We start from the raw sequence: 26,100 nt of genomic DNA on the forward strand, positions 1-26,100 counted from the left end.
TCGGTTTCTCTCCCTGCCTAACCTCCTGCACTCACTACAGCCTTGTTAATCTTTTGGTTTTTCCATACACTCATTCTGAATTTCTACCCAAACTCTGATAGCTATCTGCACACTTCTACAGGCATCCAGCTGCACAGGTGGTCTTCTCTCCGTGTCTCTGTCTCTCTTCCGTGTTTTGTGCTGAAGCCCAGGCTGGCCTCAAACCCTGTTGTCCTGCCTTCGCCTCCTGACTGCTGAGACCAGAAGTGCACAGCACCATAACCAACTAAAATTGGCTTTTACACTCCTAACTCAAGCAGCTCATCAGTACACAGGCTTGTTGGGGTGTCTGCAAACGTTCCCTTTCTTCTAACTAGAGTTCTTTGATTTTAGATCCACAGAATAGAGAGAGTACTTAAAATGCCGGTGCAGGCAGGAGAAGGTTCATCCTGTAGAGAGCACTGCCCACGGTCATGTTCCAAGTCACCCCAGCCTGAGGAGGCCTCATCTTAGGAGCCGTGCTTCAGCAGCAGCAGCAGCAGCTGTCATCTGAGCGCGGGCAGGAGGCCGTGGCTGTCAGGAGCTGCTCTGACTCCTGTGGAGTACCTGTTGCCCCACAAGCAGAAGGGCACCTGGGACCTGGCCTGCGCCCTTGGGGACTTACTTGACAAGTCTCAGCGTGTCCTTCCGGATGTTGATCAGGCTTCTCAGAGTCTTCACAGGTTCTTGGGGAGGCGGGGCAGCGTAAGGGAACTGTCAGAGACAAAGTGGGAGCAGGAGTGTATTTATAAAGACATGGCTGTCCCCAACTGGAAGATGCTCTTGGGTGAATGAAAAACAGTGAGGCAGGAGGAGGAGGCACACTCCTGACAGAGGAGGCAGCCTCCAACACAGTAAGTAGGTAAGCTTGCTGTGCGGGAAAACCAGGATTCAAGATGGTGTCAAAAAAGCAGGATTTATCTGTTTTTCTCCCTTCATATGAAGCGTATATGGGTTAGTGTTCAATACTTGGAAAACTAATTTAAAAAACAAACAAACAAACAAACAAACAAACAAACCCTAACAACTCTTATTGAAGTTCTAAACACCAAAGGACTCACTGTGGCCAAGTTAACGGCAAAAAGCTTCTGCATTTTACTGCAGGTGACAGGGAGGAGCTGCAAGCCCTATCTATCCTTCAGGGGAGACAACCAAGTGTGCAGGGCAGAGGCTTGCAAACACCAAAGAACAAACCCCCTTAGCTGATCACATAGAGCAGTTTGTTAACCCTGATCCTACAGGCACCTGGGGGTCAGCCTCATTTACACACATACAGTGCTGGCTCCATCATTCACACACTTTCTTTTCCCATCAGGATCTCTGGATTCAGAGTTCTGAGACAGTGACAAAGGGAAACAGGAATCTTTCCCTGGGATGCGTAACATATTCTCAGTATCTGTGTTCTCTGGGCAATAGTGATTCAAGAATCTACCAACATGCAGTGGTGCAGATGTGTTCTTAGGGAGTGGAGAGGCACTCTGTCACCGCTGGAACAACACATGGTGTACACACACACTAAGATGGCTCAGGCAGCGTTATCTTACACTATCAAATATGCTGACTGCCCCTGATGGAACTGTCACTTGCTGTGACTGTTTCTTGGGAAGCTGACTGACTAGAGTCCGTAGCTTTGCAGCACACTGTGGGTCTTCTAGCCCAAGGCTGTACCCGCACAGTGCTGCTGCAGAGAACAGGACTCAGAGTCATGTTCTAATTGTGCTTACACACACACACACACAGACACACACAGACACACACACACACACACGGACTGGATGGGGTTATTGTGTCGGGGAAACAACTTAATACAAAGTAAAGTGCATCAGACTTTCAGTGCTGTCAATGTGACTGCTGGTAATTCACATTCTTGAATATGATCCTTAAGAAAACACACTGAAGTGCGACAGTGGAAGGGCACGCCTTTAATCCAGCACTCAGGGAACAGAGGCAGGCTGACCCTGAGTTTGAGGCTAGTCTGGTATACAGAACTAGTTCCAGGATAGCCAGAGCTACACAGAGAAACCCTGTTTCAAAGCAGGAAAAGAAAAATCAAACTAGATGTGGTAGCACACACCTTCAATTCCAGTACTTGGGAGCCTGAGACAAGCAGAGTTAGTGGCCAGCCTGGTCTACTGGTCTATATAGTGAGTTTCAGACTAGCCAGGGCAACATAGTGAGACCCTGTCTCAATAAAGGAAGGAAGGAAGGAAGGAAGGAAGGGAGGGAGGGAGGGAGGGAGGGAGGGAGGGAGGGAGGGAGGGAGGGAGGGAGAGAAGAAACATTCTTAAATGTTTAAAAGTGGACACATTGAATTACTAAATCAAAGAGTAGCACAGTATAACTTTAAATATTCAGTTGGCGTGGCTGGAGAGATGGCTCAGTGGTCAGGCACACTGTCTGCTCTAGCAGAGGTCCTGAGTTCAATCCCCGGAACCCATCTGGACTGCCATAGGATGCCTCTTCTAGCAGACAGGTGTGCATGCAGATAGAGCTTGCATAGTCGTAAGACAGACAGATCCTGCCTGTAAAACCTCTACAGGGAAGGCAGAAGAACGAGGAGCGGAAGCTTATCTTAAGGCAAATGCTAAGTTCCAGGCTAGGTTGCTCTGTAAGACTTCAGTTCAACAAGAAAAAGGGGACAAGGCATGGTGGTGCACACCGTTAGTCCCAACACGACAGGCAGAGGCAAGAGGATCTCGGTGAGTTCGAGGCCAGCCTGTTCTACATCCTGAACCCAGGACAGCCAGGGCTACAAAGGACTTACAAAGAAAGACCCAGTCAGAAAGAGAAAGGGGGAGGAATGCTTTTCTTTAGCTGCCCATGCTGCAGTAAGTACCAGCCACCAAGCTGCGACAACTTCAACTCAGTGACCCGAGGAGAGGAGGGAGGAGGACTGGAGGCAAAAGGAGAAGGGGGTTCAGTGGGAAGGAGAGTGGGGTGAATGTGATCCTAATATACTGCAGACACTTAGGAACCTGTGGTGAGTACTTACCCCCTGCCCCGGGATAAAACACTTTGTAGGCATTACATACAAACATTTTACTACAATTATAGGTGTTTTGTTTGAAACAGTGACTTACTTATTCTATTGCCTTTGTAGCCCGGACTGGCCTTGTACACCCCATTCTCTCGCCTCAGCCTCCTGCCTAGCTTAGAGTACAGCATGAACCACAATGCCTGGCCTGCAACCTCTTACTTATTTTATTTTTGGTTTCTTGAGACAGGGTTTCTCTGTATAGCCCTGGCTGTCCTAGTACTCACTCTGTAGACCACGCTGGCCTTGAGCTCAAATCCGTCTGCCTCTGCCTCCCAAGTGCTGGGATTAAAGGCGTGCGCCACCACTCCCAGCTCTTGTCTTAATTTTTGTTTTCAATGTTTTTTATTACATTTGACTTATTTTATGTTAGGCACATGTGCCATAGCACGCATGTGGAGGTCAGAAGACAACCTGAAAGGGTCAATTCTTTCCTCCCACCATGTAGGTCCCGGGAATCTGCACCCATCAGGCTTGGAGCAGGCACCTTTCCCTGTTGAGTAATCTCTCTGGCTTCTACTTTCTGTTGTTCTTTGAGACAGAGTCTTACATAGCTCAAGACAAGCCTTCAACTCCTGCTCCTCCTGACTTTCATCCTCCTGAGTGCTGGGGTAATAACATGAGCCATCACAGGCAGCCACAAAAGCGGCAGGTATGTGTGCATGCGTGTTTGTGTGTGTGTGTGTGTGTGTGTGTGTGTGTGTTTATGTGTATACATATATACATGCTTTTTAATGACAAAGCATGATATGCTTAAGCAGAAAACTTTAAAAAAAAAAGAGGCGCAAGCTCGGTGACCATTTTATCACACACTATCAAAATGAATGGAAACAGTCCGCCCTCCCTCGCTGGGCTCTCACTGTGTGAAGGACTACACGCTCTCTCTCTCTCTCTCTCTCATTTTAAAGACATGGCAAACAGCTCCAAAGTCCACTATGTTGACACCATGTAGAGATGACTGCATGCTTTATTAAGCAGTTGGCTTTCCTTTTTGCTGATGTGTGTTGTAGACGCACGCCCTTGTCCCTGCGTTCTGCACGCTTGCTTGTTTCTTTGAGAAAAATTCCTAGGAGTGGAATTACTGGATCAAAGAGTAAGTGTACTCTTAAGACGTTAATGCTCGGCGAGCAGCCGGCCAGGGGGCTTTAACTGGGGGAAATGGGAATTCCAGGCCAGCTCTCATCTGACGCCCATTTCTTCGCCCCCTACTTCCTAGGCTGCAGTACTAAAGGAATTTAAAACCAATTTAAAATAAGCTTAAGCAAAAAGTAATTAGGCAGAAAAATCTGACACATACTCTAAATCTGCTCTAAAGCCAAAGTAAATGACTTTGGGATTAGCGTTCTCTCGTTCTCTCGAGCAGCACAGCGACCACTTGGTTTGTGTGGGTGGTGCCATTCTCCTCTGGAGACACCCAGAGCCTTGACCCTTAAGAAACCCTTAAGGACCCTTATTTATTTATTTATTTATTTTGATTTTTTGAGACAGGGGTCTCTCTATGTAGCCCAGGCTGGTCTTAAACTCACACAGATCCCCCGCCCTCTGCCTCCCAGGATTGAGCTACCACCACCTAGTTTGTAATGTTTAAAAAAAAAAAAAAAGAGTTTGTGTTTTTTGAGATAATGTTTCTCTGTGTAGCTTTGGCTGTCTGTGAAGTTCCTCTGTAAACCAGGCTGACCTCAAACTTAACAGATCTGCCTACCCCTGTGCTGGGAGTAAAGGCGTGTGCCCCCACCACCTGGCTTTAGGTAGTAAAATCTCAATGGATTTAGGGAAGGGTGCCTAAATACAGGATAAGGAAATGAGGCTCAGGTACCCTCAATCTAACCTTTTTTAAAAATTTTTATTTATTTATGTATATGAGTATACTGTAGCTGTATAGATAGTTGTGGGCCTTCATGTAGTTGTTGAGAATTGAATTTAGGACCTCTGCTCGCTCCAGCCAACCCTGCTCGCTTGGTCCCTGCTCACTCCAGCCCAAAGATTTATTTATACATAAGTATACTGTATCTGTCTTCAGACAACCCAGAAGAGGGTGTCAATCTCATTACAGATGGTTGTAAGCCACCATATGGTTGCTGAGATTTGAACTCAGGGATCAAATGTGAACAAACCCATAACAAAAAGGGAATACACATAAGCACTTCTGAGGCCCTACTATGTGCCATGCATCCTTTGTATGCATTCTCCTCCCAGTTGTGTGTGTATGTGTTTGCATATATGTATATGCATGCAGTAGAGGCCAAGGGACACTTTTTTGTTTGTCTTTTGGTTTTTGGTTTTTTTTTTGAGACAGGGTTTCTCTGTATAGCCCTGGCTGTCCTGGAACTCACTCTGTAGACCAGGCTGGCCTCGAACTCAGAAATCTGCCTGCCTCTGCCTCCCAAGTGCTGGGATTAAAGGCACATGCCACCACTGCCCAGCACACCTTCAGTTCTTAACCCAGGAGCCACCCACACTTGCTTGAGACAGGGTCTCGACTTGACTAGTGAGGCTGGACAGTGAGTTCTGGGCATCTGCCTGTTCTCACCTCCCACCACTGGGATTCCAAGTATGTGCCTCTGCACCCAGCTTTTTCTGTGGATTCCTGGGACCAAACTCAGGCCCTCAGCACCTCACCACCCGGGCTGTGCCCCCATCCCTGCTTTACTTTAATTTTTAAATTACGGTAAAATACATACATGACATTTACATGTGAACTACATCCCGGCACGCAGCTCAGTGGCATAAATTATGACACATATGTTGTCCAGCCTTAGCCGCCATCCAGCCCTAGGCCATGCACTCGTACTTCCTATTCTAAGATGAGGCAAGTCTCCTCTCCCAGCAGCCTGTGAGCTCCTGGAGGAGAGACCAGCCCAGAAGAGAAACTCAAAATCCGATGGCTGACTGAGCAAATGCAGAATGTCAATGTTAACAACCTCCTCTGGCAGATGAAGCTCAAGGGGCTAAGGGAACAACTCAGAGAGGACACTTGCTTAGCATGTACAAGGTTTAGATTCAGTTCCTGATAGCATAAAAAAGGAGAAAGTAGGTGATACTCAGAAGGTCCCAAGGCCAAGGAACAGAAAGTAGAAGCATGGTTGGAATGGACAAGGAAGTGTGAAAGGTGAAGTCCTTTCAAATAGAATCAAGCTCCACGCAGGTTCTGGAAGCTGGCTGGGACACCATAGAGCTCACCCTTCTGCTTAGACAGCAGCAGATACCAAAGCACACGGCCCGTGCTTCCACACTTTAACAGGAATACCGGAGGTCTCTGCTGAGAACGGCTTTCTTAGAACACAGCATGGCAAATGTCTTTGTCTATGAGATCCAACGGAAAGTGCAGAAGCCAGCAACTCGGATGCTGGGCTTGTCAATACTGGAGGACATTGCCGCTTGCCCAAAACGCACAAAGAGATGTTACTGGTGGGAGAGCGAAGACATTTACCCATTTGCTCAGCACCCGCACTACGTCTGAGCACTGAACCTGGCAGTGAAACGAGCAAGGAGCCAAGCAAACTGAATCTGAGAAATGACTGAGATCCACCAGCGGCCTGCCAATCAAGGCACCTGTGTCAGCAGAGCAAGACTCAGGCTTCAAGCCTGGCGTTACTTCCTTGTACATCAGGAAAGTGCCACCTGGTGCCCAGTGAGGGAACTGCTGGTTTAGGCACCCGTCTGAACCGGTGAGCAATGCCTGTGCTTACATACAAATGTACATGACTGTAAATGCTTATTTTAAACCACTTGTTAACTTTACTTAAAGCTGAAGGAAAGAAATTTCATTTCTGTCATAGAAAATACGTTCACAGCACACGTTAGGTAAGAACAAAACAGGCTGGGTACAGTGGCACATGCTTCTAATCTCAGGATTTCATCGGTGGAGGCACGAGGATAAGAGTTCAAGGTCAGCCTCAGCTATACAAGAAGTCTGAGGCCAAGCTGGGATCAAAAAGCAAAACCAAACCATACCAGTGTTTGACTCCATTCGTAAAGTGCTGGTTGTCCCGTAAAGTCCCAGTTTTCCATAAAGAAAGATGATAATTCATTCATAAAAATAAACAATTCGGGCTGGCGAGGTGGCTCAGTGGGTAAGAGCACCCGACTGCTCTTCCAAAGGTCCAGAGTTCAAATCCCAGCAACCACATGGTGGCTCACAACCATCTGTAACAAGAACTGACTCCCTCTTCTGGTGTGTCTGAAGACAGCTACAGTGTACTTACATATAATAAATAAATCTTTAAAAAAAAAAAAACAGTTCACTTCAATAAATAGCTTTCTTTTAAGTTTTATTTGTGTGTATGTGGAGGTGTCCTTGGGAGCCAGAAGGGTCTGTGACCCCGAGAGCTGGAGTTGCAGATACTGTGAGCCACCTAACTGAGTGCTAGGAATCAAACTCAGGTCCTGTGCAAGAGCAGCAAGTGCTGCCAGAGGCTGGGTTTCTTCTCCAGCCCCAGAAGGAAACAGCAGCTCCTGACTTCCTGCACACACACACACACACACACACACGCACGCACGCACGCGTGCGCGCAGCGTGAACAGCGTGAGCTGGGGCTGAGCCTGCAGACCCTCACAGAAACTTAAGTGCAGGTTTGGCTTTGTTCGCTTCCCTCTGACTCACTTCATTGACCGGAATGCTCTGGCCTTTCTCCACTTAGTAGAAACCATTCATATTTTGTGACCACCATGGGAACAGGCCAACATCATGAAAAGGAGGGGCCGTAGAGGGGCAGTGTTCAGCGGTGAAGGACACGTGTTCCTCTTGAAGAGGACCTGGGTTCAATTTCCAGCACCCACATGGTGTTTGAGAATCAACTGTAACTCCAGTCCCAGGGAATCTGGCATGCTCTTCTGGCATCTGCCGCGCACAAAGCACTCATAAAATAATAAAAGTAAAGAATAAAATAAAAAATAATGAAACATGCATGGCTGAACAAGTTTGTATTCCAATTGAAGCATAGAGAATTTCAGTTCAATCGCTACTGTCTAAAAAAAGAGGAAGGAAGGAAGGAAGGAAGGAAGGCAGGCAGGCAGGAAGGAGGCAGGGCAGGCAGGCAGGCAGGCAGAGAATGATCACTTTGAACTACTCTAGAGATAAAGCGCAGCAGCAGTGTCAGGATACAGCAGTGAGAGCTGTTGTGGGTTGCCCTGGGCCTGTTTGTACTCTGATAATTCTGCTTCCTCAAGAGGGGCCGCCCTGACAGGAGTGGATCACATACTCACGTGATTTCATGTGAATCTTCTCCCCCCTCCCCCAATCGAACTGGTCAATAAAGACTAGAGCCTGTGTCTGGATAGTGGAAGGGAAAGGTGGGACTGGAGGTCAGAGAGAATGAGGGACAGAGAGAGAAGGATGGAGGAAGAGGAGGTGGGAGGAAGATGGAGCAGAACCACGTGGCTTGGAGAAGCTGAAGGTAGCAAGGGGTCTCCTAGCTGGGGTAGAGAGTAGAGTGGTGGTAGAGCTGCCCAATCTAGGCGTATGGCTTATACATATAATCACTGGGCTGTGGGTTTTTTACACGGAGTTAGTGGGGTTAGAAGTATTTTTGCAAAGACACAATCACTCAGTCTACACTTAGCTCTTTTCCTTTCTTTCCTTTCCTTTTCATTTGTTTGAGGCAGTCTCCCCTGCCTCAACTTCACCTTTATTGTTTGTGTGTAGTTTTCTTGGGTTGTTTTTTTTGGGGGGGGGCGCGGGCGGGGAGGTGGTAGATCTCACTATGTAGCCTTGGCTGTCCTGGAACTCACTATGTAGCCTTGGCATCAGCCTCAAACTCACAAAGCTTTGCCTGTGGCTGACTCGGGAGTACTGGGATTAGAGAATTGTGTCATCACATCCCCTTCCTTCCTTCCTCCCTCCTTCCCTGCCCCCCTTCCTTTCAACAGTGTTTCTCTGTGTAGCCTGGCTGTCCTAGAAAGTGCTCTGCAGGCCACGCTGACTTTGAACTCACAGCCATCCTCCTGCCTCATGGGCCCTATGATTAAAGGTGATGCCACTGTTGCCCAGCTCATCATTTTTTAAAACTTTCTTTTGTTCATGTTTCTAGAACCATCAACTACTCCGTTAACATCTTATATAAACAGAAGTTATGAAAGCCAGGAAGCTGTACAAATCTTTAAATTTCATTTTCCCCACTAATATCCTTACTCAAATTTCATATTACCCCCTAGCCTCACATAATCAAAAAATGTGAACATACAGAAACGTTTAAGGAATTCTGTAGTGGTGATCAGAGCATCACCTGAAATCCACGCTTACAGCACACGAGTCGGGCATGGGGGCGCACGCCTTTAATCCCAGCACCAGGGAGGCAGAGGTGCGTGGATTTCTGAGTTTGAGGTCAGCCTGGTCTACAAAGTGAGTTCTAGGACAACCAGGGCTACACAGAGAAACCCTGTCTCAAAAAACAAAACAAAACAAAACAAACAAACAAAAAACCTGTATGCTACAGCCCAGCTCGGTGGTATTCCCTGTAATCCCAGCGCTTGAGAGATGGAGGCAGGAGGATCAGGAGTTCAAGGCTACACAGTAATCTTAGGGCCAACCTGGGCTACTTGAGAGGAGGAAAAAAAAAAACAGCAGTATGTTTGCTACTGTGTTCTGCCCTTTACAGTGTACTATTTTCAATAAATTAAATAATTTTTAGAACTCATGTTCCACTTTTATTTGACGCCTGATTCTCTTCTGCTCTCTCACTATTTCTAATCTCTCAGCTGCAAACACAGGGAAGCTTTGCAGGGACTGCCTTAGGCTAGCGAAGCTTTGGAATGCCGCCCTCCCCCAGGAGCTTCTCAGGGGAGACCAGCTTAGTCTCCACTTGAAAACTTGGGTGAGAATACGGACTGCTCTGAGCAGCCATATCCTTGAAATAGACTACGTGCCTGCTGCAGAGTGGAATAACTGCTCTGTGTCAGCTGCAGGAAACCCCTTTCCCCTCATTTCCCGCCATACTAAGGGGCTGATCAGCAATTTAAGAAGATGTGGTCACCAAAGCAACAAGATGCAAAAACTTCTTCGCCCAAAACTATGAAGGTGACCCCCAACCAAGTGTCGCAGAATGACTTTGAGCACAAAAATGCTGTGTTTAGATTTGGCTACCAAAGCAATTCACCAAGAAAGCAATCCCTATTAGTGTACTAATTACATTGCAAGGTCTCCTCGCACTAAGGACAGGACCAATGTCATGGCCATATGACATCATCCCTAATGTTGACTTTTTCCAAAATATGTAATTAAGCAATTATCCAATTAGGCAATTCTCTGTAAGCATAATAGGTAACCAGCATGTGAAAGCAGCCGATCTCAGAGCGGGCAAACACAGACTCCTGTGCGTTGTGCTTAATGATATCCAGTGCAAGCAACTTCTTTCTTCTTGGGTTTGCCTTCTGACTCAGCACTGCTCTGACTCTGCTCAGGTGATAAACTCACTCACTGGATTCAGGCCCTATGGGAAGACGCCTCCCTTCTCAGCAGACTGAAGCACCACCTTGGCCTCCCATGGCTGTAAAAGACTGCCCTGCAGAAGGTGGGCTGCTTTTAATTACAAGAGCTTCTGGACTAAGAGCAACTAACTTCAGGTGGAGATGAGAGGGGAAAGCAGTCTTCTCTTCCTTCCAGGGACTGGGGAGTACTGAGGAATGGTTGGAACCACTGCTCTTCCTCCACACACACTTCCTGACTCTCAGCAGGAGACTAATAGTAACACAGCTCACAAACAAAAGTCTGCTTTCTTTTTTTTGTTGTTTTTTGTTTTTTTGAGACAGGAAAGAGGCTGAAATGGCCGGGTATGGTGGCCCACGCCTTTAATCCCAGCACTTGGGAGGCAGAGGCAGGCGGATTTCTGAGTTCGAGGCCAGCCTGGTCTACAGAGTGAGTTCCAGGACAGCCAGGGCTACACAGAGAAACCCTGTCTTGGGGGGGGGGGGGTTGGGGGGGAGGGCTGAAATGCCTGACACTGTACATGAAGCCTACGCTCAGAGAGGCAAGTACCAGGGCCAGCTGAGACAGGATATTAAAATCACACACACACACACACACACACACACACACACACACACACACACACACACACTTTTTCCAAAGAAACATTTGAAGGTGCCAGCTTCCAGCTTTTTAAAAACAGAGACATTTCTTTTTGTCCAATTACTAACAAAGGCAGTGGAACCAAAATATTCTCCGTCTCCATCTCAAAAACACACAAGAAATTAAAACCCAAGATGGCCTTCACCTTGGGAGACTCCAGGTTGGCTTTCTGAGTCCCACTGAAATGATGACTTTAAAGCTCCTGCTGTGAGAGCCGAGATAAATTATAAGAGTTGCAAGGTCTCCAGAGTGCCTGAGAGAAAAGATACTCTGAGGCTCCTAGGATCAAAATCTCATCTCTAGCTCCAGAAAAGAGAAGCTGTATGAAACCAGCAACAGTTAATTCTGTAAGCCTATTACTGTGCCTGGCCAGTGCGTCTGGAAATGCAGCCGTTGGAAGAAAGCCATTACTCAGTCAGAAACTATGAGATGTATTTTCTCTAGCTGCTCCTGAAATTCAGATATCCTACTTAAGGAGAGCAATGGCACAAAATAAAGTCACAGTATACACAGCAGATGCAGTATACACAGTATATATAGTATACACAGAATACAGTCTATACAACTACATAGTATATAGTATACACAACATACACTGCACACACAATATAAACAGTATACACAGCATACATAACATACACAATGACACTGCATACACAGTATACACAATACACACAGTATACACGAATACACAGTATACAGTATATACACTATACACACATACAGAATACACCGTATACACAGCATATACAATATACACAACATGCATAGCATACAGTATACACTGCATATACTGTATAAACAGTATGTCTCCTAGACTTTTCTAAGTTATTAAAACAAAGACATGTGAAAACTGATGAAAATCAACCCTGAAGCTAATATAACAAGACGTCACTGACTTTGTCCCGCAGAGCTCCTGAGCCTCTTGAAACCTCTGACTGCCCTTCTGACAGCCTCAAGAGCAAGGAGCAGCTACGTTAAATCAACTAGCTGGATTACTTTCTTTGGCTTTTATAAAAGTCTAAGATGCTTTAAGTCATGTACACTGAAATCTAGTAGCTACAATTGCACCTTCTCGATAGTACAGGTCAGAGACAAAATCTAGACCTCCCAACCCATCAAGTTCAGGGCATGTGGGCTCCCCACACCCTGAGCTCTCCCTGTCCTTCCTGAGGGCTCTGCTTTTCTCTGTCCTCACCACCTCCCGGTCCTGACCCCTTGAGCCACACGCTTCAATGCCACCAATGCTTTTCCATGCAAGCTTTTCTCCACGGCTCTGCTTCTCTGACTGACTCCTTGCCTGCCAGTAGGATGCCAAGCTTCAGCTCCACGGCAGGTCATGCCTGCAATCTTGTAATCCCTACTTCTGAGGCAGAAGCTAGAGAGTTGACAGTTTGAGGCCAGTCTGCTCTACTTAAGGAGATCCTGTCTAAAACAAACAGACAATCAAAGGGCCATGCTCCAAGTTTACTCAGGGCGTAAAGCAAGGACAGAAATCCTTTATGAAGGGCTTCGTGGGCCAGCAAGATGGCTCTGTGGGTGAACTCGCTTGCTGCCCCGCTGACAGCCGAGCTCCATCCTCAGTACTCACTCACACAAGTGGAAAGAGACCCAACTTCTCTAAGTTTCCTCCTGACCTCCATGTGAGTGTTGTGGCACGTGCACCCCCAATCCCGCCACACAGACCACAAATACACATAAAAAAAAATCCCCAATAAGTAACTGTAATAAAAATAATTCATACTACCCATCCCCCAACATCATTAATGTAAGTTAAATTTATAATTCTCAGCCTGGCCATTTATACAAAGACTCTTTTATGCTTAATAACCTGTAAAGAATGCACAACTCCATAATTAAGTAAGAAGTCCAAGGTTCAGCAGGACTTAGTGACTGGCCTCTAACAAAATATGGAAAAGTGGAAGTTTTCAGTAGATAAACCTGTACTGTCTGGATCAAGTGATCAAGATTGATCAAGGGGCTGGTGAGATGGCTCAGTGGGTAAGAGCACCCGACTGCTCTTCCAAAGGTCAGGAGTTCAAATCCCAGCAACCACATGGTGGCTCACAACCATCAGCAACCACATGGTGGCTCACAACCATCTGTAATGAGATCTGACACCCAGAGAGATACAGTGTACTTACATATAATAAATAAATAAATCTTTAAAAAAAAAAAAAGGATTGATCAATAATGGGTCCAGGAGTACTATACTACAATAATACAAGAAATACTATAGTACACAGAATATTGTATTCCTATAATACAAGGGATTCTATAAGAAATACCATAGTACAAGGAATACTGTAGTACTAGAAATACTATAGTTCAAAGAATACTATAATACTGTACTACAGTAATACAATGAATACTATAATATAAAGAATACCAGCCGGGCGTGGCGGCACACGCCTTTAATCCCAGCACTCAGGAGGCAGAGGCAGGAGGATTTCTGAGTTCGAGGCCAGCCTGGTCTACAGAGTGAGTTCCAGGACAGCCAGGGCTATACAGAGAAACCCTGTCTCAAAAAACAAAAACAAAAAAAAGAATACCATAGTACAAGGAATATCTCTGAAATGATGTAATAAGGACATCACAGTACTCTTCAAAATCTACAGCTCACAGTTGTGGTGTGGCATACCTTTATTGTCAGCACTCAGGAAGCAGAAGCAGGCTGATTCTGTGAGTTCAAGGCCAGCCCAGTCTACATAGTGAGACCCTGTTTTTAAAAAATATAAATTAAAAATCTGTAACTCAGACTTTGAAACAGGTCATAGAAAAACAGGACCCACTGGTGAAACGTGTGCGTGGGTTTACACAAGTTGCTTTACCCACCAATCCTCTGTTTCCTTAAGAATAAAACATACAGTAAGAAGTTACCCAATAATTTATGAGATTAAAATTTGTATTCATCAAGATCCAGGAAGGGGTGAGTGAGAAGGCTCACAGGGTAAACTCACCACATGTGAAACCTGATAAGCTGAGCGAGTTCAAGTCCCAGGACCCGCAGAGAAGGAGGAAACTCTCAAAGGTAGTCCTGGAATGTCGCCTTGAATATGTGATACATGTGTGCACATACAACACACTAATACATTTCCCTTAAAAATGACTGCTGGACAGTGGTAGTGAACACTTTTAATCCCAGCTCTTGGGAGGCAAAAGATCTCTGAGTTCAAGACCAGCCTGGTCTACAAAGTGAGTTCCAGGACAGCCAGAGCTACACAGAGAAACCCTGTCTTGAAAAACCAAATCAAACCAAACAAAAGAACAAAAAAACCAAACAAACAAACAAAAAAACCCTAGGCTTTCCCCATTGGAACTGCCTGTGAGTTGAGAGAAGTGTCTAGGTGTCGGCTCTTCAATGTCAAAGAAGGAACAATACACTCTCAGTTTTGGGATGTATTTCCCTTGCTGGGCTGTTTTATGCAGCAAAGCAACAATTTTTTCTGCAAAGTCAAAAAACAATTCATAAAAGTAGTTTTTCGGGCTGGAGAGCTGGCTCAGAGTTAGGGTCCTTCCTGCCCTTGCAGGGAGCCAGGGCTCAGCTGGCAGCACCTGCATGGTAGCTCACATCTCTAACTCCAGCCCCTGGGCATCTGCACCCTCTCCTGGCATCCATGGGCTCCTGCACACACATGGTGCACATAAGCTCACCCAGGCAAACACACATATGTACACAAAAACATTAAAATTGGGCTGGAGAAATGGCTCAGGGGTTAAGAACACTGACTGCTCTACCAGAGGTCCTGAGCTCAATTCCCAGCAACCACATGGTGGCTCACAACCATCTGTAATGGGATCTGATGCCCTCTCCTGGTGTGTCTGAAGACAGCGACAGTGTACTTAGATATAATAAATAAATAAATCTTTAGGCCAGAGGGATTGAGCGAGGTCGTCCGGAGCGAGCCGAGGTTCTGAATTCAAATTCCCAGCAACCACGTGAAGGCTCACAACCATCAGTACAGTTACAATGTACTCATGTACATTAAATAAATAAATAAATAAATAAATAAGTAAGTAAATAAATCTTAAAAAAAAAAAATAAGATACAGCTGAGGACTATGTTCCACAGTTAGCTCACTCTTAGCTCTGCCTTCTACAAAAAATAAGCATATAACTAATTTCTGTATATCAGAGCTCCTAAGCCACTTGCTCATGGACTGGCTAGAAAATGAAGTAAGTATGCCACTTAGAGATGTTGTTAAGACTTTTTGGCCCAGAAGGGCTTTTATAGCCTTCAGTAGAAAGTAGAACTGTCTCATTAAAATTTATATATCTTTAAAAGTAGAAAATTCTCTGGGTGTGGTGGTACATGTAACCCTAACATTCAGAAGGCAGAGGCAGAAAGATCACAAGTTCAAGGCCTGAATCACACCAAAAAAGGAAAAGAAAAAAAAAAAAGGCAGAAAAATGAAGCAAAATTTTCTTTGAACTGCAACAGTAGTAAGCACTGTTTCCCGTAAGGGACCACGACGGCAACAGGAAGCGGGTGAGAGTGTCCGTGGTTTCTAAGACATTTCGAGGAAATTCCTGCAGCCAGATGCTTCAGAGCTCATCTGCCCAACACCACAGCTGCCCTGGGCTCTCAGTGGCACTTTCCAGAGAGACTCCCACCACACAGCACCTTTCCCCACGATCCTGTAAGAGTGTCTGAGCCCAGCTTGCCACCTTCCTAGTGCACCACAACTCTGTGTGTGTGTGTGTGTGTGTGTGTGTGTGTGTGTGTGTGTGTGTGCTATTCTGGGACATTATATTCTGGAGGGGAAAACCCACTTTTGGGCCACTTGCATGATGAAACCAGTACAGACAGAAATATATACTGGCAGTGTGTGCCCCAGGGTGACTCACTAGACTGAGTATTGCCTCTCAGACCACATGTGCACAATTAACACTCACAAATATAACTGAAAAAAGAAAGGTCACCAGGTAGATCTGATTTCTTTTGTGTGACAAGGGCACACGCCGTGCAGCCTGGCTGGTCCAGAACTCACTATGTAGACCAAGGTGGTCTTGAACTTTTAGCATCCTCTCTCTAGTCTCTGCCCCGTGAGTTCTGGGTGGGCCACAGGACTGGACCTGAGGGACACACTTACTTATTAAGTTGTCTTGCTACTTAGTATTTCTTAAGCTAACTGATTTAATTACCAGGGGTGACATCGGAAGTCAGGTCAGGGCGTTGCCTCTGTTCTCCCACTGACTTGACGGAGGACACTCAGACAAGTCATTATAAATGTCCCTGGACATCAGTGTCCCCATCTGTAGAACAAGAATTACAGCTCCTGTGTATCTTAAAGGGAAACTGAGATCAAATGAAAATGCTTTGAAAGGCATGTCACCAGCGATCAGCAATGGTGACATGATCCTCAATAGCACATTCTACCTGGGATACATGCTTTGTTTCTTACATTATTTTTGTCTTTCATAATGCCCACACATATACACACACATATACATAATTAAAAATATCAAAAATAAATCTTTAAAAATAATGTATAGCTGGGCAGTGGTGTGACACACGACTTTAATCCCAGCACTTAGGAGGAAGAGGTAGGCGGATTTCTGAGTTCGAGGCCTGTCTGATCTACAGAGTGAGTTCCAGGACTACCAGGGCTACACAGAGAAACCCTGTCTTGAAAAAACAAAAAAAGCAAAACAAAACAAAAAGTACAAATGAAATATAAGCAATTAAGTATCTCATCTATAAATCCCTGAGCACTTGGAGTAAACACAATTAGACTGTACATTACTTTGCTGTGACCCTGGAGAGACTGTGTCTTCCCAGAAATATTTACTCTGTTTGAGACGCAAACTTCCAACAGAGACATAAATTCCAACTCTGTCAAGGTATTAGCACATGCGTTCAATCCCAGCACTCAGGAGTTTGAAGCAGACAGAGATCCGTGAGTTCTAGATTAGCCAGGACTGCACGGTAAGACACTGTTTTAAAAGAGAGAAAGATAATGTTTCAGTTAGGGTCCCCATTACTGTGGCTAACCATGACCAAAAGCAACTTGTGGAAGACAACATTTAATTCAGCTTACAGCTGTCAGCCTGAGAGAAGTCACACGATGAGGCATTTTCTCAGTAGAGCTTCTGCTCCTGAGATGACTTCAGCATGTGACAAGGTGACAAACAAACAAAAATAATTAATTAATAAAACCAAGATTTCCAAACCCCCCAAAACCTTGAGTTGGTCGTCCCTTCCTGTCACTCGGGCGATGGCAGCCAAGGATCTGTTTCCTACCCTCATAGGTTGGCTCTCTGCAGATGACAAGACACATTAGGTGGGCACAGAGCACTGTGCACTAAGCAGCCTGGGACGGCTCTGGTGGCTCCACTGGAAGTAGCCCACTTTCAGTGAGTCCTGAAGGAATTTAAACACAAAAACAAAAATATCCCAGCAGGGGACAGCCTGCTGTCTTCTTCTGTGGTGACACACAGGACACAGCTACTGTCCCTTTAGATGAACTTTGGTGTTAACATAATCCTAGCCCTACAAGGGCTGAGGCTGATTAGCAGATGAAGAAGGTAAGTCCTGCCTACATAAGACCCTGCCAACAAACAAAACATTTGAAGAAAACCATAGCTAGCTAGAAATGAGTACGGATTAAATTATTTTCTTTTTTTGAAACAGGATTTCTCTACATAACCTTGGCTGTTCTAGAACTCACTTTGTAGACCAGGTTGGCCTTGAACTCACAAAGATCCACCTGCCTCTGCCTCCCTAGTCCTAAAATTAAAGATGTGCACCACACCCAGCCTCAGATTACATTTCTGTTACACTAAGAAGCCCGAGTCTGTGGAGTACTCATCCCTGTAAGAACTGTCATGATGCTACACTGCCTTGGTTTGTGGCTAGTGAAGTACTTAATTGTCTCACCAAGCTGCAAAACCCAGCTGAGTGTTCTGCACAGCTCTGGGCTAACACAGATTGAAGCTCAGAAAGCCTGACTGTGAAAGACAGACAAGGAAAAAACCTGTGGCAAGACTGAACCCAGATAAACTGCGCGTCACTTCCTATTACTAACACGACTGAAAATGATACTGGGCATTAAAACTGTTAAGCAAAATCTTATACAAGGAAATCCTTGTCCTGTACTTCAGACGCCTTAACCAGGCTGTTCATTCTTTCCCCAGTATAAGCGGCACACTATTTAAAGATTTTTAAAAAGATTTTATTTATGTATAGGAGTACACTGTAGCTGTCTTGAGACACATCAGAAGAGGACATCAGAATCCATTACAGATGGTTGTGAGCCACCATGTGGTTGCTGGGATTTGAACTCAGGACCTTTGGAAGAGCAGTAGGTGCTCTTAACCGCTGGGCCATCTCTCCAGCCTTGGCAACACACTATTTATAGTTAACATTTTCAATTACATGTCTATGGAGCTGACTCTCACTTCTGAGTTGTAGCTTGGAGAAGCAGCTGAAAATATGAAGTTAAGCAGGGCGTCTCAGCTCCCAACCGCACAGATCTGAAATGGGAAGAGCTGAGCCTGAGGAAGGCCTTGCATTCACCGCAGCACACACACACCTGCATGCACGCATGTGCCCGGATTATGCTGGAAGCAGCGTACTGGGATAAAAAACGTCTAAGAAGAATCAACACTCGGCGAGTCTGGGAGAGGAAGTGATATCAGACTTGAGTGAAGAGACAAGACCGAGGGAGACCCTGTGTGGCAGAATCTGGTGGTGGTCAGACTCACAAGTTGCCTTAGACAGTGCCTTGGCACAGTGGTGTGAGTCTATAATCCTAGCACTTAAGTCAGAGGCTGGAGGAACAAGCTCAGAGGTAGCTGGGATTTGGAGACTAAGAATGTCTCAGAGCAGAGCAAAACCCCAGTGGTTTGTACAGATGGGATTTTGGAGATGGACTGCCCATCAGTCAGATAGCACAGGGCCTCCACTGTGGAGGAGGGGGGTGATAGCTGGTCCCTGGCATTCTGTGAATTTCCCTGCAAGGTGAAGGGAGACAGGAACCACGTGGCATTTACTGCACTGGTCGGTTTGATGCCTCTGGAACAGGAGGTATGGGAGAGGTGGTTCCAGCAGGACTGTAGAGTGGACGGTGGTTACTAGCAGCCATCCATGATGAAAGGAGAAAACGACAACCTCAGATATGGTGACAGTCAACAACGTAAACCCAACTCTGACCACCAGAAAACCTTCTCTGGAAACATTGAATCACAGCCACCTCCTGCAGGCACAAAGCAGTAGTTAAGAGCAGCAGAACTTAGGCTGCACACCTGCAATCCCAGCACCCGGGAGGCTACAGCAGAAGTTCAAGGCCACCTAAGCTATACAGGAGATCCTGACCCCAAACAAAACAAACGAAAACACAGGCTGGAGATGCAGCTCACCTAACTGGTAGAATGCCCACCTCGCATGGAAGACACGACATGAAATTACAGACTCGGTGGTGTATACCTGGAATCTCAGCTCCGAGGAGGGTGGAGCAGGAGGATCAGGAATTCAAGTGAATTGGTGGCCAGCATGAGATACAAAAGACAGACAGACAGACAGACAGACAGACAGACAGACAGAAGAAAAGCTGTAGAGTTAAGCACAAGCTGGCCTCTCAGTGAAGCCAAGTATGCTATGTGAAGGGCCTTGGTAGGAATGGAGTGAACTCCATTTGAGATGGAGATGTCTGGGTATATTTACTGGAAAACTATAAACCCCATATTAACTGGGTCTATGAAGGGGGCCACTCCCTCTCCCTGAAAATGGAGAAATCTGCCCTTACCCTTCTCCCCTTTGCTTAAGGGCTACACAATAAGTGTAACACCTGATAAGGGAATACTTGCCCTACAGACCTTGTCCCCATTTGCCCTCCGGGCCACTGCCATAGCTAGGCTCAAATATCAATAAGAAAGGAAGGCTTGTTGTTGTTCTTTTTAATGTCAGGGGTGTTGAGGGACCTGAATAATACATCCCCTGGCATGTGGTGACTCTTTAGAGAAAGTCTCTACGCAGAGGCAGAGGAGCATCGCACTAGAACAGGCCAGGGAAACTTACTAGCTAGCTATACCTTTGGGAGGGTCCAGAAGATGCTCTAGTGGCTACAGCCTAGACTCTACCTCTCCTACTGGTTCCCAGCACAAGGCCACCTCTCTATGCATCAGTACTCTCTTCGTGCCTACTGAGGCCCGGGGTCTTGTCTGGATAACTTGTCATCTGTATTCTTTCTCACATCTCCGCAATTTTCCTATGTTACCAGAATGTATATTAATTGAGCCCCAATTAAAGAGCTACTGGTGAGGAGCTGAAGAGATGACTTGGCTGTTCAGGTCATTTGCTCTTGCAGAGGACCTGGGTTCAATCCCCAGCACTCAGACGGTGCCTCGTAACTGTCCGTGACTCCAGTGCCAAGTGATCCGCCACTGTCTGCTGGCCTCTGAGGGCACTGCACGCATGTGGTACACACACATACAAGCAGGCAAAACACTCATACATACAGAATAAAAACATTTTATTTAAATAAAAGAGAAACTATAACGACGATGTTTTCCAGGTGCAAAGGACAGAAGTCCAGACCTCTATCAGGACAGGAGAGCACTGCAGGACAGCCTTGCCCCTCCCACTGCCGCTCTCCCTCCAAGTACTTGAAGGAGGTGCACTCACTTGCTTGGATGAATCGCTGGTGCTTCTGTCTGACCCTTCTCATGTCATGTCACAGCTGCAGGACAGGTTGCCTGTGGCAGGGGCTGTACTTTATGTCTTTCTATCACTAGAGCCTAACATTAGCCTAGAGTCCCAGGGAGGTTCAAAAGGATATTAAGAGAATGAGGGAGCGGATGAGGCCAGCAGATCAGTGTTTGTCTGGCAGACAGGGACAAGGGACTGATGACAGTTGGCTGGCTGTGATGACTATGAAAGGAAATTAATTATTGTCTCAAACTGTGAAAAACTAAGAGAAGAACTGGGAATTAAGAGTGCTTAGTGCACTCCTTTTCTCCGGCGGCCGGGAAGATGGCGGACTTTCAGATGGAGCCTGCTTACCAAAAGCAGCCTACGATCTTTCAAAACAAGAAGCGGGTTCTGCTGGGAGAAACCGGCAAGGAAAAACTCCCTTGGTAGTACAAAAATATCGGTCTAGGCTTCAGGATGCCCAAAGAGGCCATTGAGGGCACCACATAGACAAGAAATGCCCCTTCACTGGTAATGTCTCCATCCGAGGTCGGATCCTGTCTGGTGTCATCACGAAGATGAAGATGCAGGGGACCATTGTCATCCGCCGGGACTATCTCTATTACATCCGAAAGTACAATCGCTTTGAGAAGCGTCACAAGAACATGTCTGTGCACCTGTCCCCCTGTTTCAGGGATGTACAGATTGGAGATATTGTCACAGTTGGAGAGTGCAGACCCCTGAGCAAGACTGCGATTCAATGTGCTCAAGGTCACCAAGGCTGCTGGCACCAAGAAGCAGTTTCAGAAGTTCTAAGGAGACTCTGGCCAATGCCCTAGAACAAATAAAGTTATTTTCCAATGTAAAAAAAAAAAAAAAAAAAAAAAAAAAAAAGAGTGCTTAGTGCAGCCAGGCAGTGGTGGCGCACGCCTTTAATCACAGCACTCTGGAGGCAGAGCAGGCGGATTTCTGAGTTCGAGGCCAGCCTGCTCTACAGAGTGAGTTCCAGGACAGCCAGGACTGCACAGAGAAACCCTGTCTCAAAAAACCAAACCAAACCAAACAAACAAACAAACAAACAAACAAACAAAGAGTGCGTAGTGCTCTTCTAGAGGACCTGAGTTTGCTTCGAGCACACACATGAAGCAGCTCACAGCTGCCTGTTAACTCTAGCTGTGAGGAACCTGATGTCCTCTTCAGGTCTCCAAGGCCACCTGCACTATATGCATACACTCATACAGACATACAGATATTCGTAATTAAAAATAGTAAAAATGAAGCCGGGTATGGTGGCGCTTGCCTTTAATTCCAGCACTTGGGAGGCAGAGGCAGGCGGATTTCTGAGTTCGAGGCCAGCCTGGTCTACAGAGTGAGTTCCAGGACAGCCAGGACTACACAGAGAAACCCTGTCTTGAAAAAACAAAAAAAAACTAAAAATGGCAGAAAGTGTTTTTTTGAGACAAAGTCTCATTGTGTGTAGCTCACACTCACCTCTAACTCACAGCAAGCCTTCCGCTCTGGCCTTCTGTGTGCACCCGGACTGTAGGCGGGAGCCACCTCCAGAAACCCAATGAATCTGGGGACCTGGGGTTCGTGGTTTGCCAGTAAATATACCCAGACATCTCCATCTCAAGTCTAGGACTAGAGCGCCACCACATCTGGCTTACAAATAACAATAATAAGATAAACTAAATTCTTCCCTGCCTTTCAGAGGCCTGGTGACTAACCATCACCTTAATCTATTCAGCCCGTCGGAGGCCAAGCACACTTGGTATGCCAGTCACGGCCCTTCAGACACGGGCCCGCTGTCCTCTCGGTTTCCCCTCTGAGTGGCACCCACACAGCTCTGTGCTGGGAGCCACAACCACTGCTCCTGTGTTGCGCTGGAAGACACAGTCGCTGTTCCTGCTCTGTGCTTTTCTTGCTGCTGTCAGGTCACTTCTGGTGCCTCCCCAGCTCTCCGGCCTTGGACATCCTGCTCAAGCCTCTCAGATGCCCTTGCTCTAGAAAACAGGCCCGCACTCTCCATGCCAGGACACCTAATCTTCTCTCCCAGTGCTTGCTCGGCACATCAGAGTGAGGGGTGAGTCGGCTTACTCAACCCTGCTTTCTGCAGGAATATCAAATGGCAGCAAGGCTGACTGAAAGCTCCTCTTTCTCTCTCCCTGCCTCCCGACCTCACTCCTACGGTTACTATGTGCAAGCCCCTACTTCACAAGTTAATACACTAGTAAGTTCCTGTTAACAACCTGGCCTGAGATGGGTACTGCAGTAAAATCCAATCATTTTAGCTAGTTAGAAAAGTGAGGCAGGGGCTGGAGAGATGGCTCAGTGGTTAGGAGCACTGACTGCTCTTCCGAAGGTCCTGAGTTCAAATCCCAGCAACCAGTTGGTGACTCACAACCATCTGTAATGAGATCTGATGCCCTCTTCAGGAGTGTCTGAAGACAGCTACAGTGTACTCACATATAATAAATAAATAAATCTAAGAAAGAAAGAAAGAAAGAAAGAAAGAGAGAGAGAGGGAGGGAGGGAGGGAGGGAGGGAGGGAGGGAGGGATGTGAGGCGCCTAGGCACCATAGCAAGACCACATGCACAAGTTGAGGACCAGAATTTGATCCTGGAACTCACAGCGGGAGGAGAGGAGGAATTCCTGAAAACCATCCTCCACCTTCGTACGTGTGTGTGGCATGCTGGCAAAACATTTTATTCTTTTTCTTTTATGTTTTTTTGAGACAGGGATTTTTTTTTTTTTCTTTTTTGAGACAGGGTTTCTCTGTGTAGTCCTGGCTGTCCTGGAACTCACTTTGTAGACCAGGCTGGCCTCAAACTCAGAAATTTGCCTGCCTCTGCCTCCCAAGTGCTGGGATTAAAGGTGTGTGCCACCACGCCTGGCACCAAAATTGTTTTTCTTAAGACAGAAAGAAAGGAAAAAACCTTGTGTCTAAGTCAGGGTTTCTATTCCTACATAGACATCATGACCAAGAAGCAAGTTGGAGAGGAAAGGGTTTATTCAGCTTACACTTCCACATTGCTGTTGATCACCAAAGGAAGTTGGGACTGGAACTCAAGCAGGTCAGGAAGCAGGAGCTGATGCAGAGGCCATGGAGGGATGCTACTTACTGGCTTGCTTCCCCTGGCTTGCTCAGCCTGCTCTCTTATAGAACCAAGACTACCAGCACAGAGATGGCATCACCCACAAGGGGCCCTCCCCCTTGATCACTAATTGAGAAAATGCCTGAGCTCATGGAGGCATTCCCTAACTGAAGCTCCTGTCTCTGTGATAACTCCAGCTGTGTCAAGCTGACACAAAACCAGCCAGTACACCTTGTCTCTAGCTGAGTGTCACGGCACTTCTAAAAATCAGCACTTGAAAAGTAGAGGCAGGGCTGGAGACATGGATGGGTCATCAGTTAAGAGCAATGGCTACTCTTCCAAAGGACCTGGGTTCAATTCCCAGCACCCACACTACAGCTCCTAACAGTCTGCAACTCCAGCTCCAGGGGATCTGGCACTGTAATGAAGACACACATGCAGGCAAAACACTAAAGCACATAAAATAAAAATAAACAAAGCACTAATTTTTTTAAAATCACTTAAAAAAGAAAGAAAGGAAGGAACAAAGAAAGAATGGAAGGAAGGAAGAAAGATAGAGGTGAAGATCAGAAGGAGTTCAAAGCCTCTGCTACACAGCAAGGTTGAAGCCAGCCTGGGCCACCTGAGACGTCTGTCAAAATAATGTGCCTGCTCAGTGGTAGGATGCTTGGCAGGGCATCCCCCTGCACACATGCTAATAAGAGCATACAATTGCAGACACTGCATTTGGCACAGCTTTTGGGCACATCTCTAGAAGACTGGGAAGCCAAGCACACACGTGCTCCTCGGTTCTTATTGGCCTTGCTGCAGAGTGTACGAGGGGCAAGGCATGAAACAAACCACTTCAGAGAACACAGCATGAGGGGAACTGTCAGGACTGGCTAAAATGCAGCAGTTTCCCCAGGAACTCGAGGAATGTTACATGGACTCCTGGCCGCAAGCAGAGAGGACAGCGAGAGGACAGTGTGGCAGAGACAGCTCCCACTGACTAAGTAACTTAGAGCTTCACTGGTTTTCTTCTGCAAACTAACTCTAACCAAGGGGGCAGAGAGGCCAGCAGCTGCTCTGCCTGCACTTTCCAGGACCGGGATGGACTCTACTGTGTATTTCTTTGCTGTGGTTCCCAGAGGCCTTTGGAAGCCCAGGGCATCGCCTACTACAGCACTGAAGAAGCTGGGAGTGGGGTGCGCATTTATAACCCCAGCTCTATGCAGATAATGCAAAAGCATCTTGAATTTGGGGCCAGTCTGCACTACGTAGGAAAACACTGCCAAAACCAACCAACCAAACAAACAAACAAAAAAAAAAAACCAACCAATACCTTGAACCCAACGTACATGCTAAGGGTGCAGAGCTCAACGGTAGGTGACTTGCTTCCCATGCATGAGGCTGTATGTTTGACATGTAGCACTCTAAAGACAAGCCAATAAACGATAACGTAAAGACACAACGGATGGTCCATCTGCCCACAATGAGCAGCAGCTGAAGAGATAACTGGAGGAGAGGCTGGCAAATATAGCTGTCACTGTCCCAGGCTGCTTCTCATCCAGCAATCTGAAGGCATCTTCCAAGCACTGCACTCCTCTCAAGTCAGCACCATCCCTGCTTTATAAGTGTGCAATCTGAGACCTTCCATGGTCTCACAGAGGTTAACGGCAAGATAAAAAATAAGACTTTAAACCCTGATTCCCACTCTCTTCCGCCACCTTTCTGGACATCCACACACTCATTCATGCAAATCCAACCCTGAGAGCTGACTAACAGTCTGCCTTGAGGCAGTGTGCAGGGCGGGGGGGGGGGGGGGGGGCGGGGGCCGATCCCTAGCCTGGAAGGCTTCTCTGCAGCCCACTGGGAAAAGATGGCAGGAAATACCTGTTAAATCCTACAGACCCGGGGAGCCAGGAAGTCTGTGGCATTTATATCTCAATGTGACAATTAATTTCAATGCGGTTCTCATTCTGTCATCCTCCCCCTCCCCCCTCTGGAAAGAGGAGTGGCTCTTGCCCCCTGCTGCTGGATGGCTTTAAAAGGCTGTCTTCTCTGCTCTGTAACTTGATGCTCACGAGCAGACACCCAGCGCTGTCACTTGAGAGTCGAGTCAGTTCTACAGAACTAAAGCCCCGTGTCTACTCTCAGTTTCAGGATGTCCCCCAATCAAACCTAAAGAGCACCCTGGCAAAGCCAGAGGTCAGCTCAGCAGATGGAATTACACACCACATGCTTACTCTCTGAGGGAATGCTCCAGGAGGGCACAGC

The 26,100-nt window shown here is 46.6% G+C and overlaps 1 protein-coding gene and 1 pseudogene across 3 annotated transcripts in view; one reads left to right on the forward strand and one right to left on the reverse strand.

Moving 5' to 3' along the window:
• Window positions 1-26,100, reverse strand: part of Rnf157 (ring finger protein 157) — a 77,047-nt gene that overhangs the window by 25,297 nt on the left and 25,650 nt on the right. For all 3 annotated transcript variants that reach the window (NM_027258.1, XM_006533104.2, XM_006533103.3), the window contains exon 3: window positions 644-732. In NM_027258.1, the coding sequence (NP_081534.1) occupies window positions 644-732 (89 nt within the window). The remainder of the gene's footprint in view (window positions 1-643; window positions 733-26,100) is intronic.
• Rps11-ps2 lies at window positions 21,084-21,594 on the forward strand (annotated as a pseudogene).

This window comes from Mus musculus, chromosome 11 (genome assembly GCF_000001635.26).
Source record: "Mus musculus strain C57BL/6J chromosome 11, GRCm38.p6 C57BL/6J".
Taxonomy (NCBI): Eukaryota; Metazoa; Chordata; class Mammalia; order Rodentia; family Muridae; genus Mus; species Mus musculus.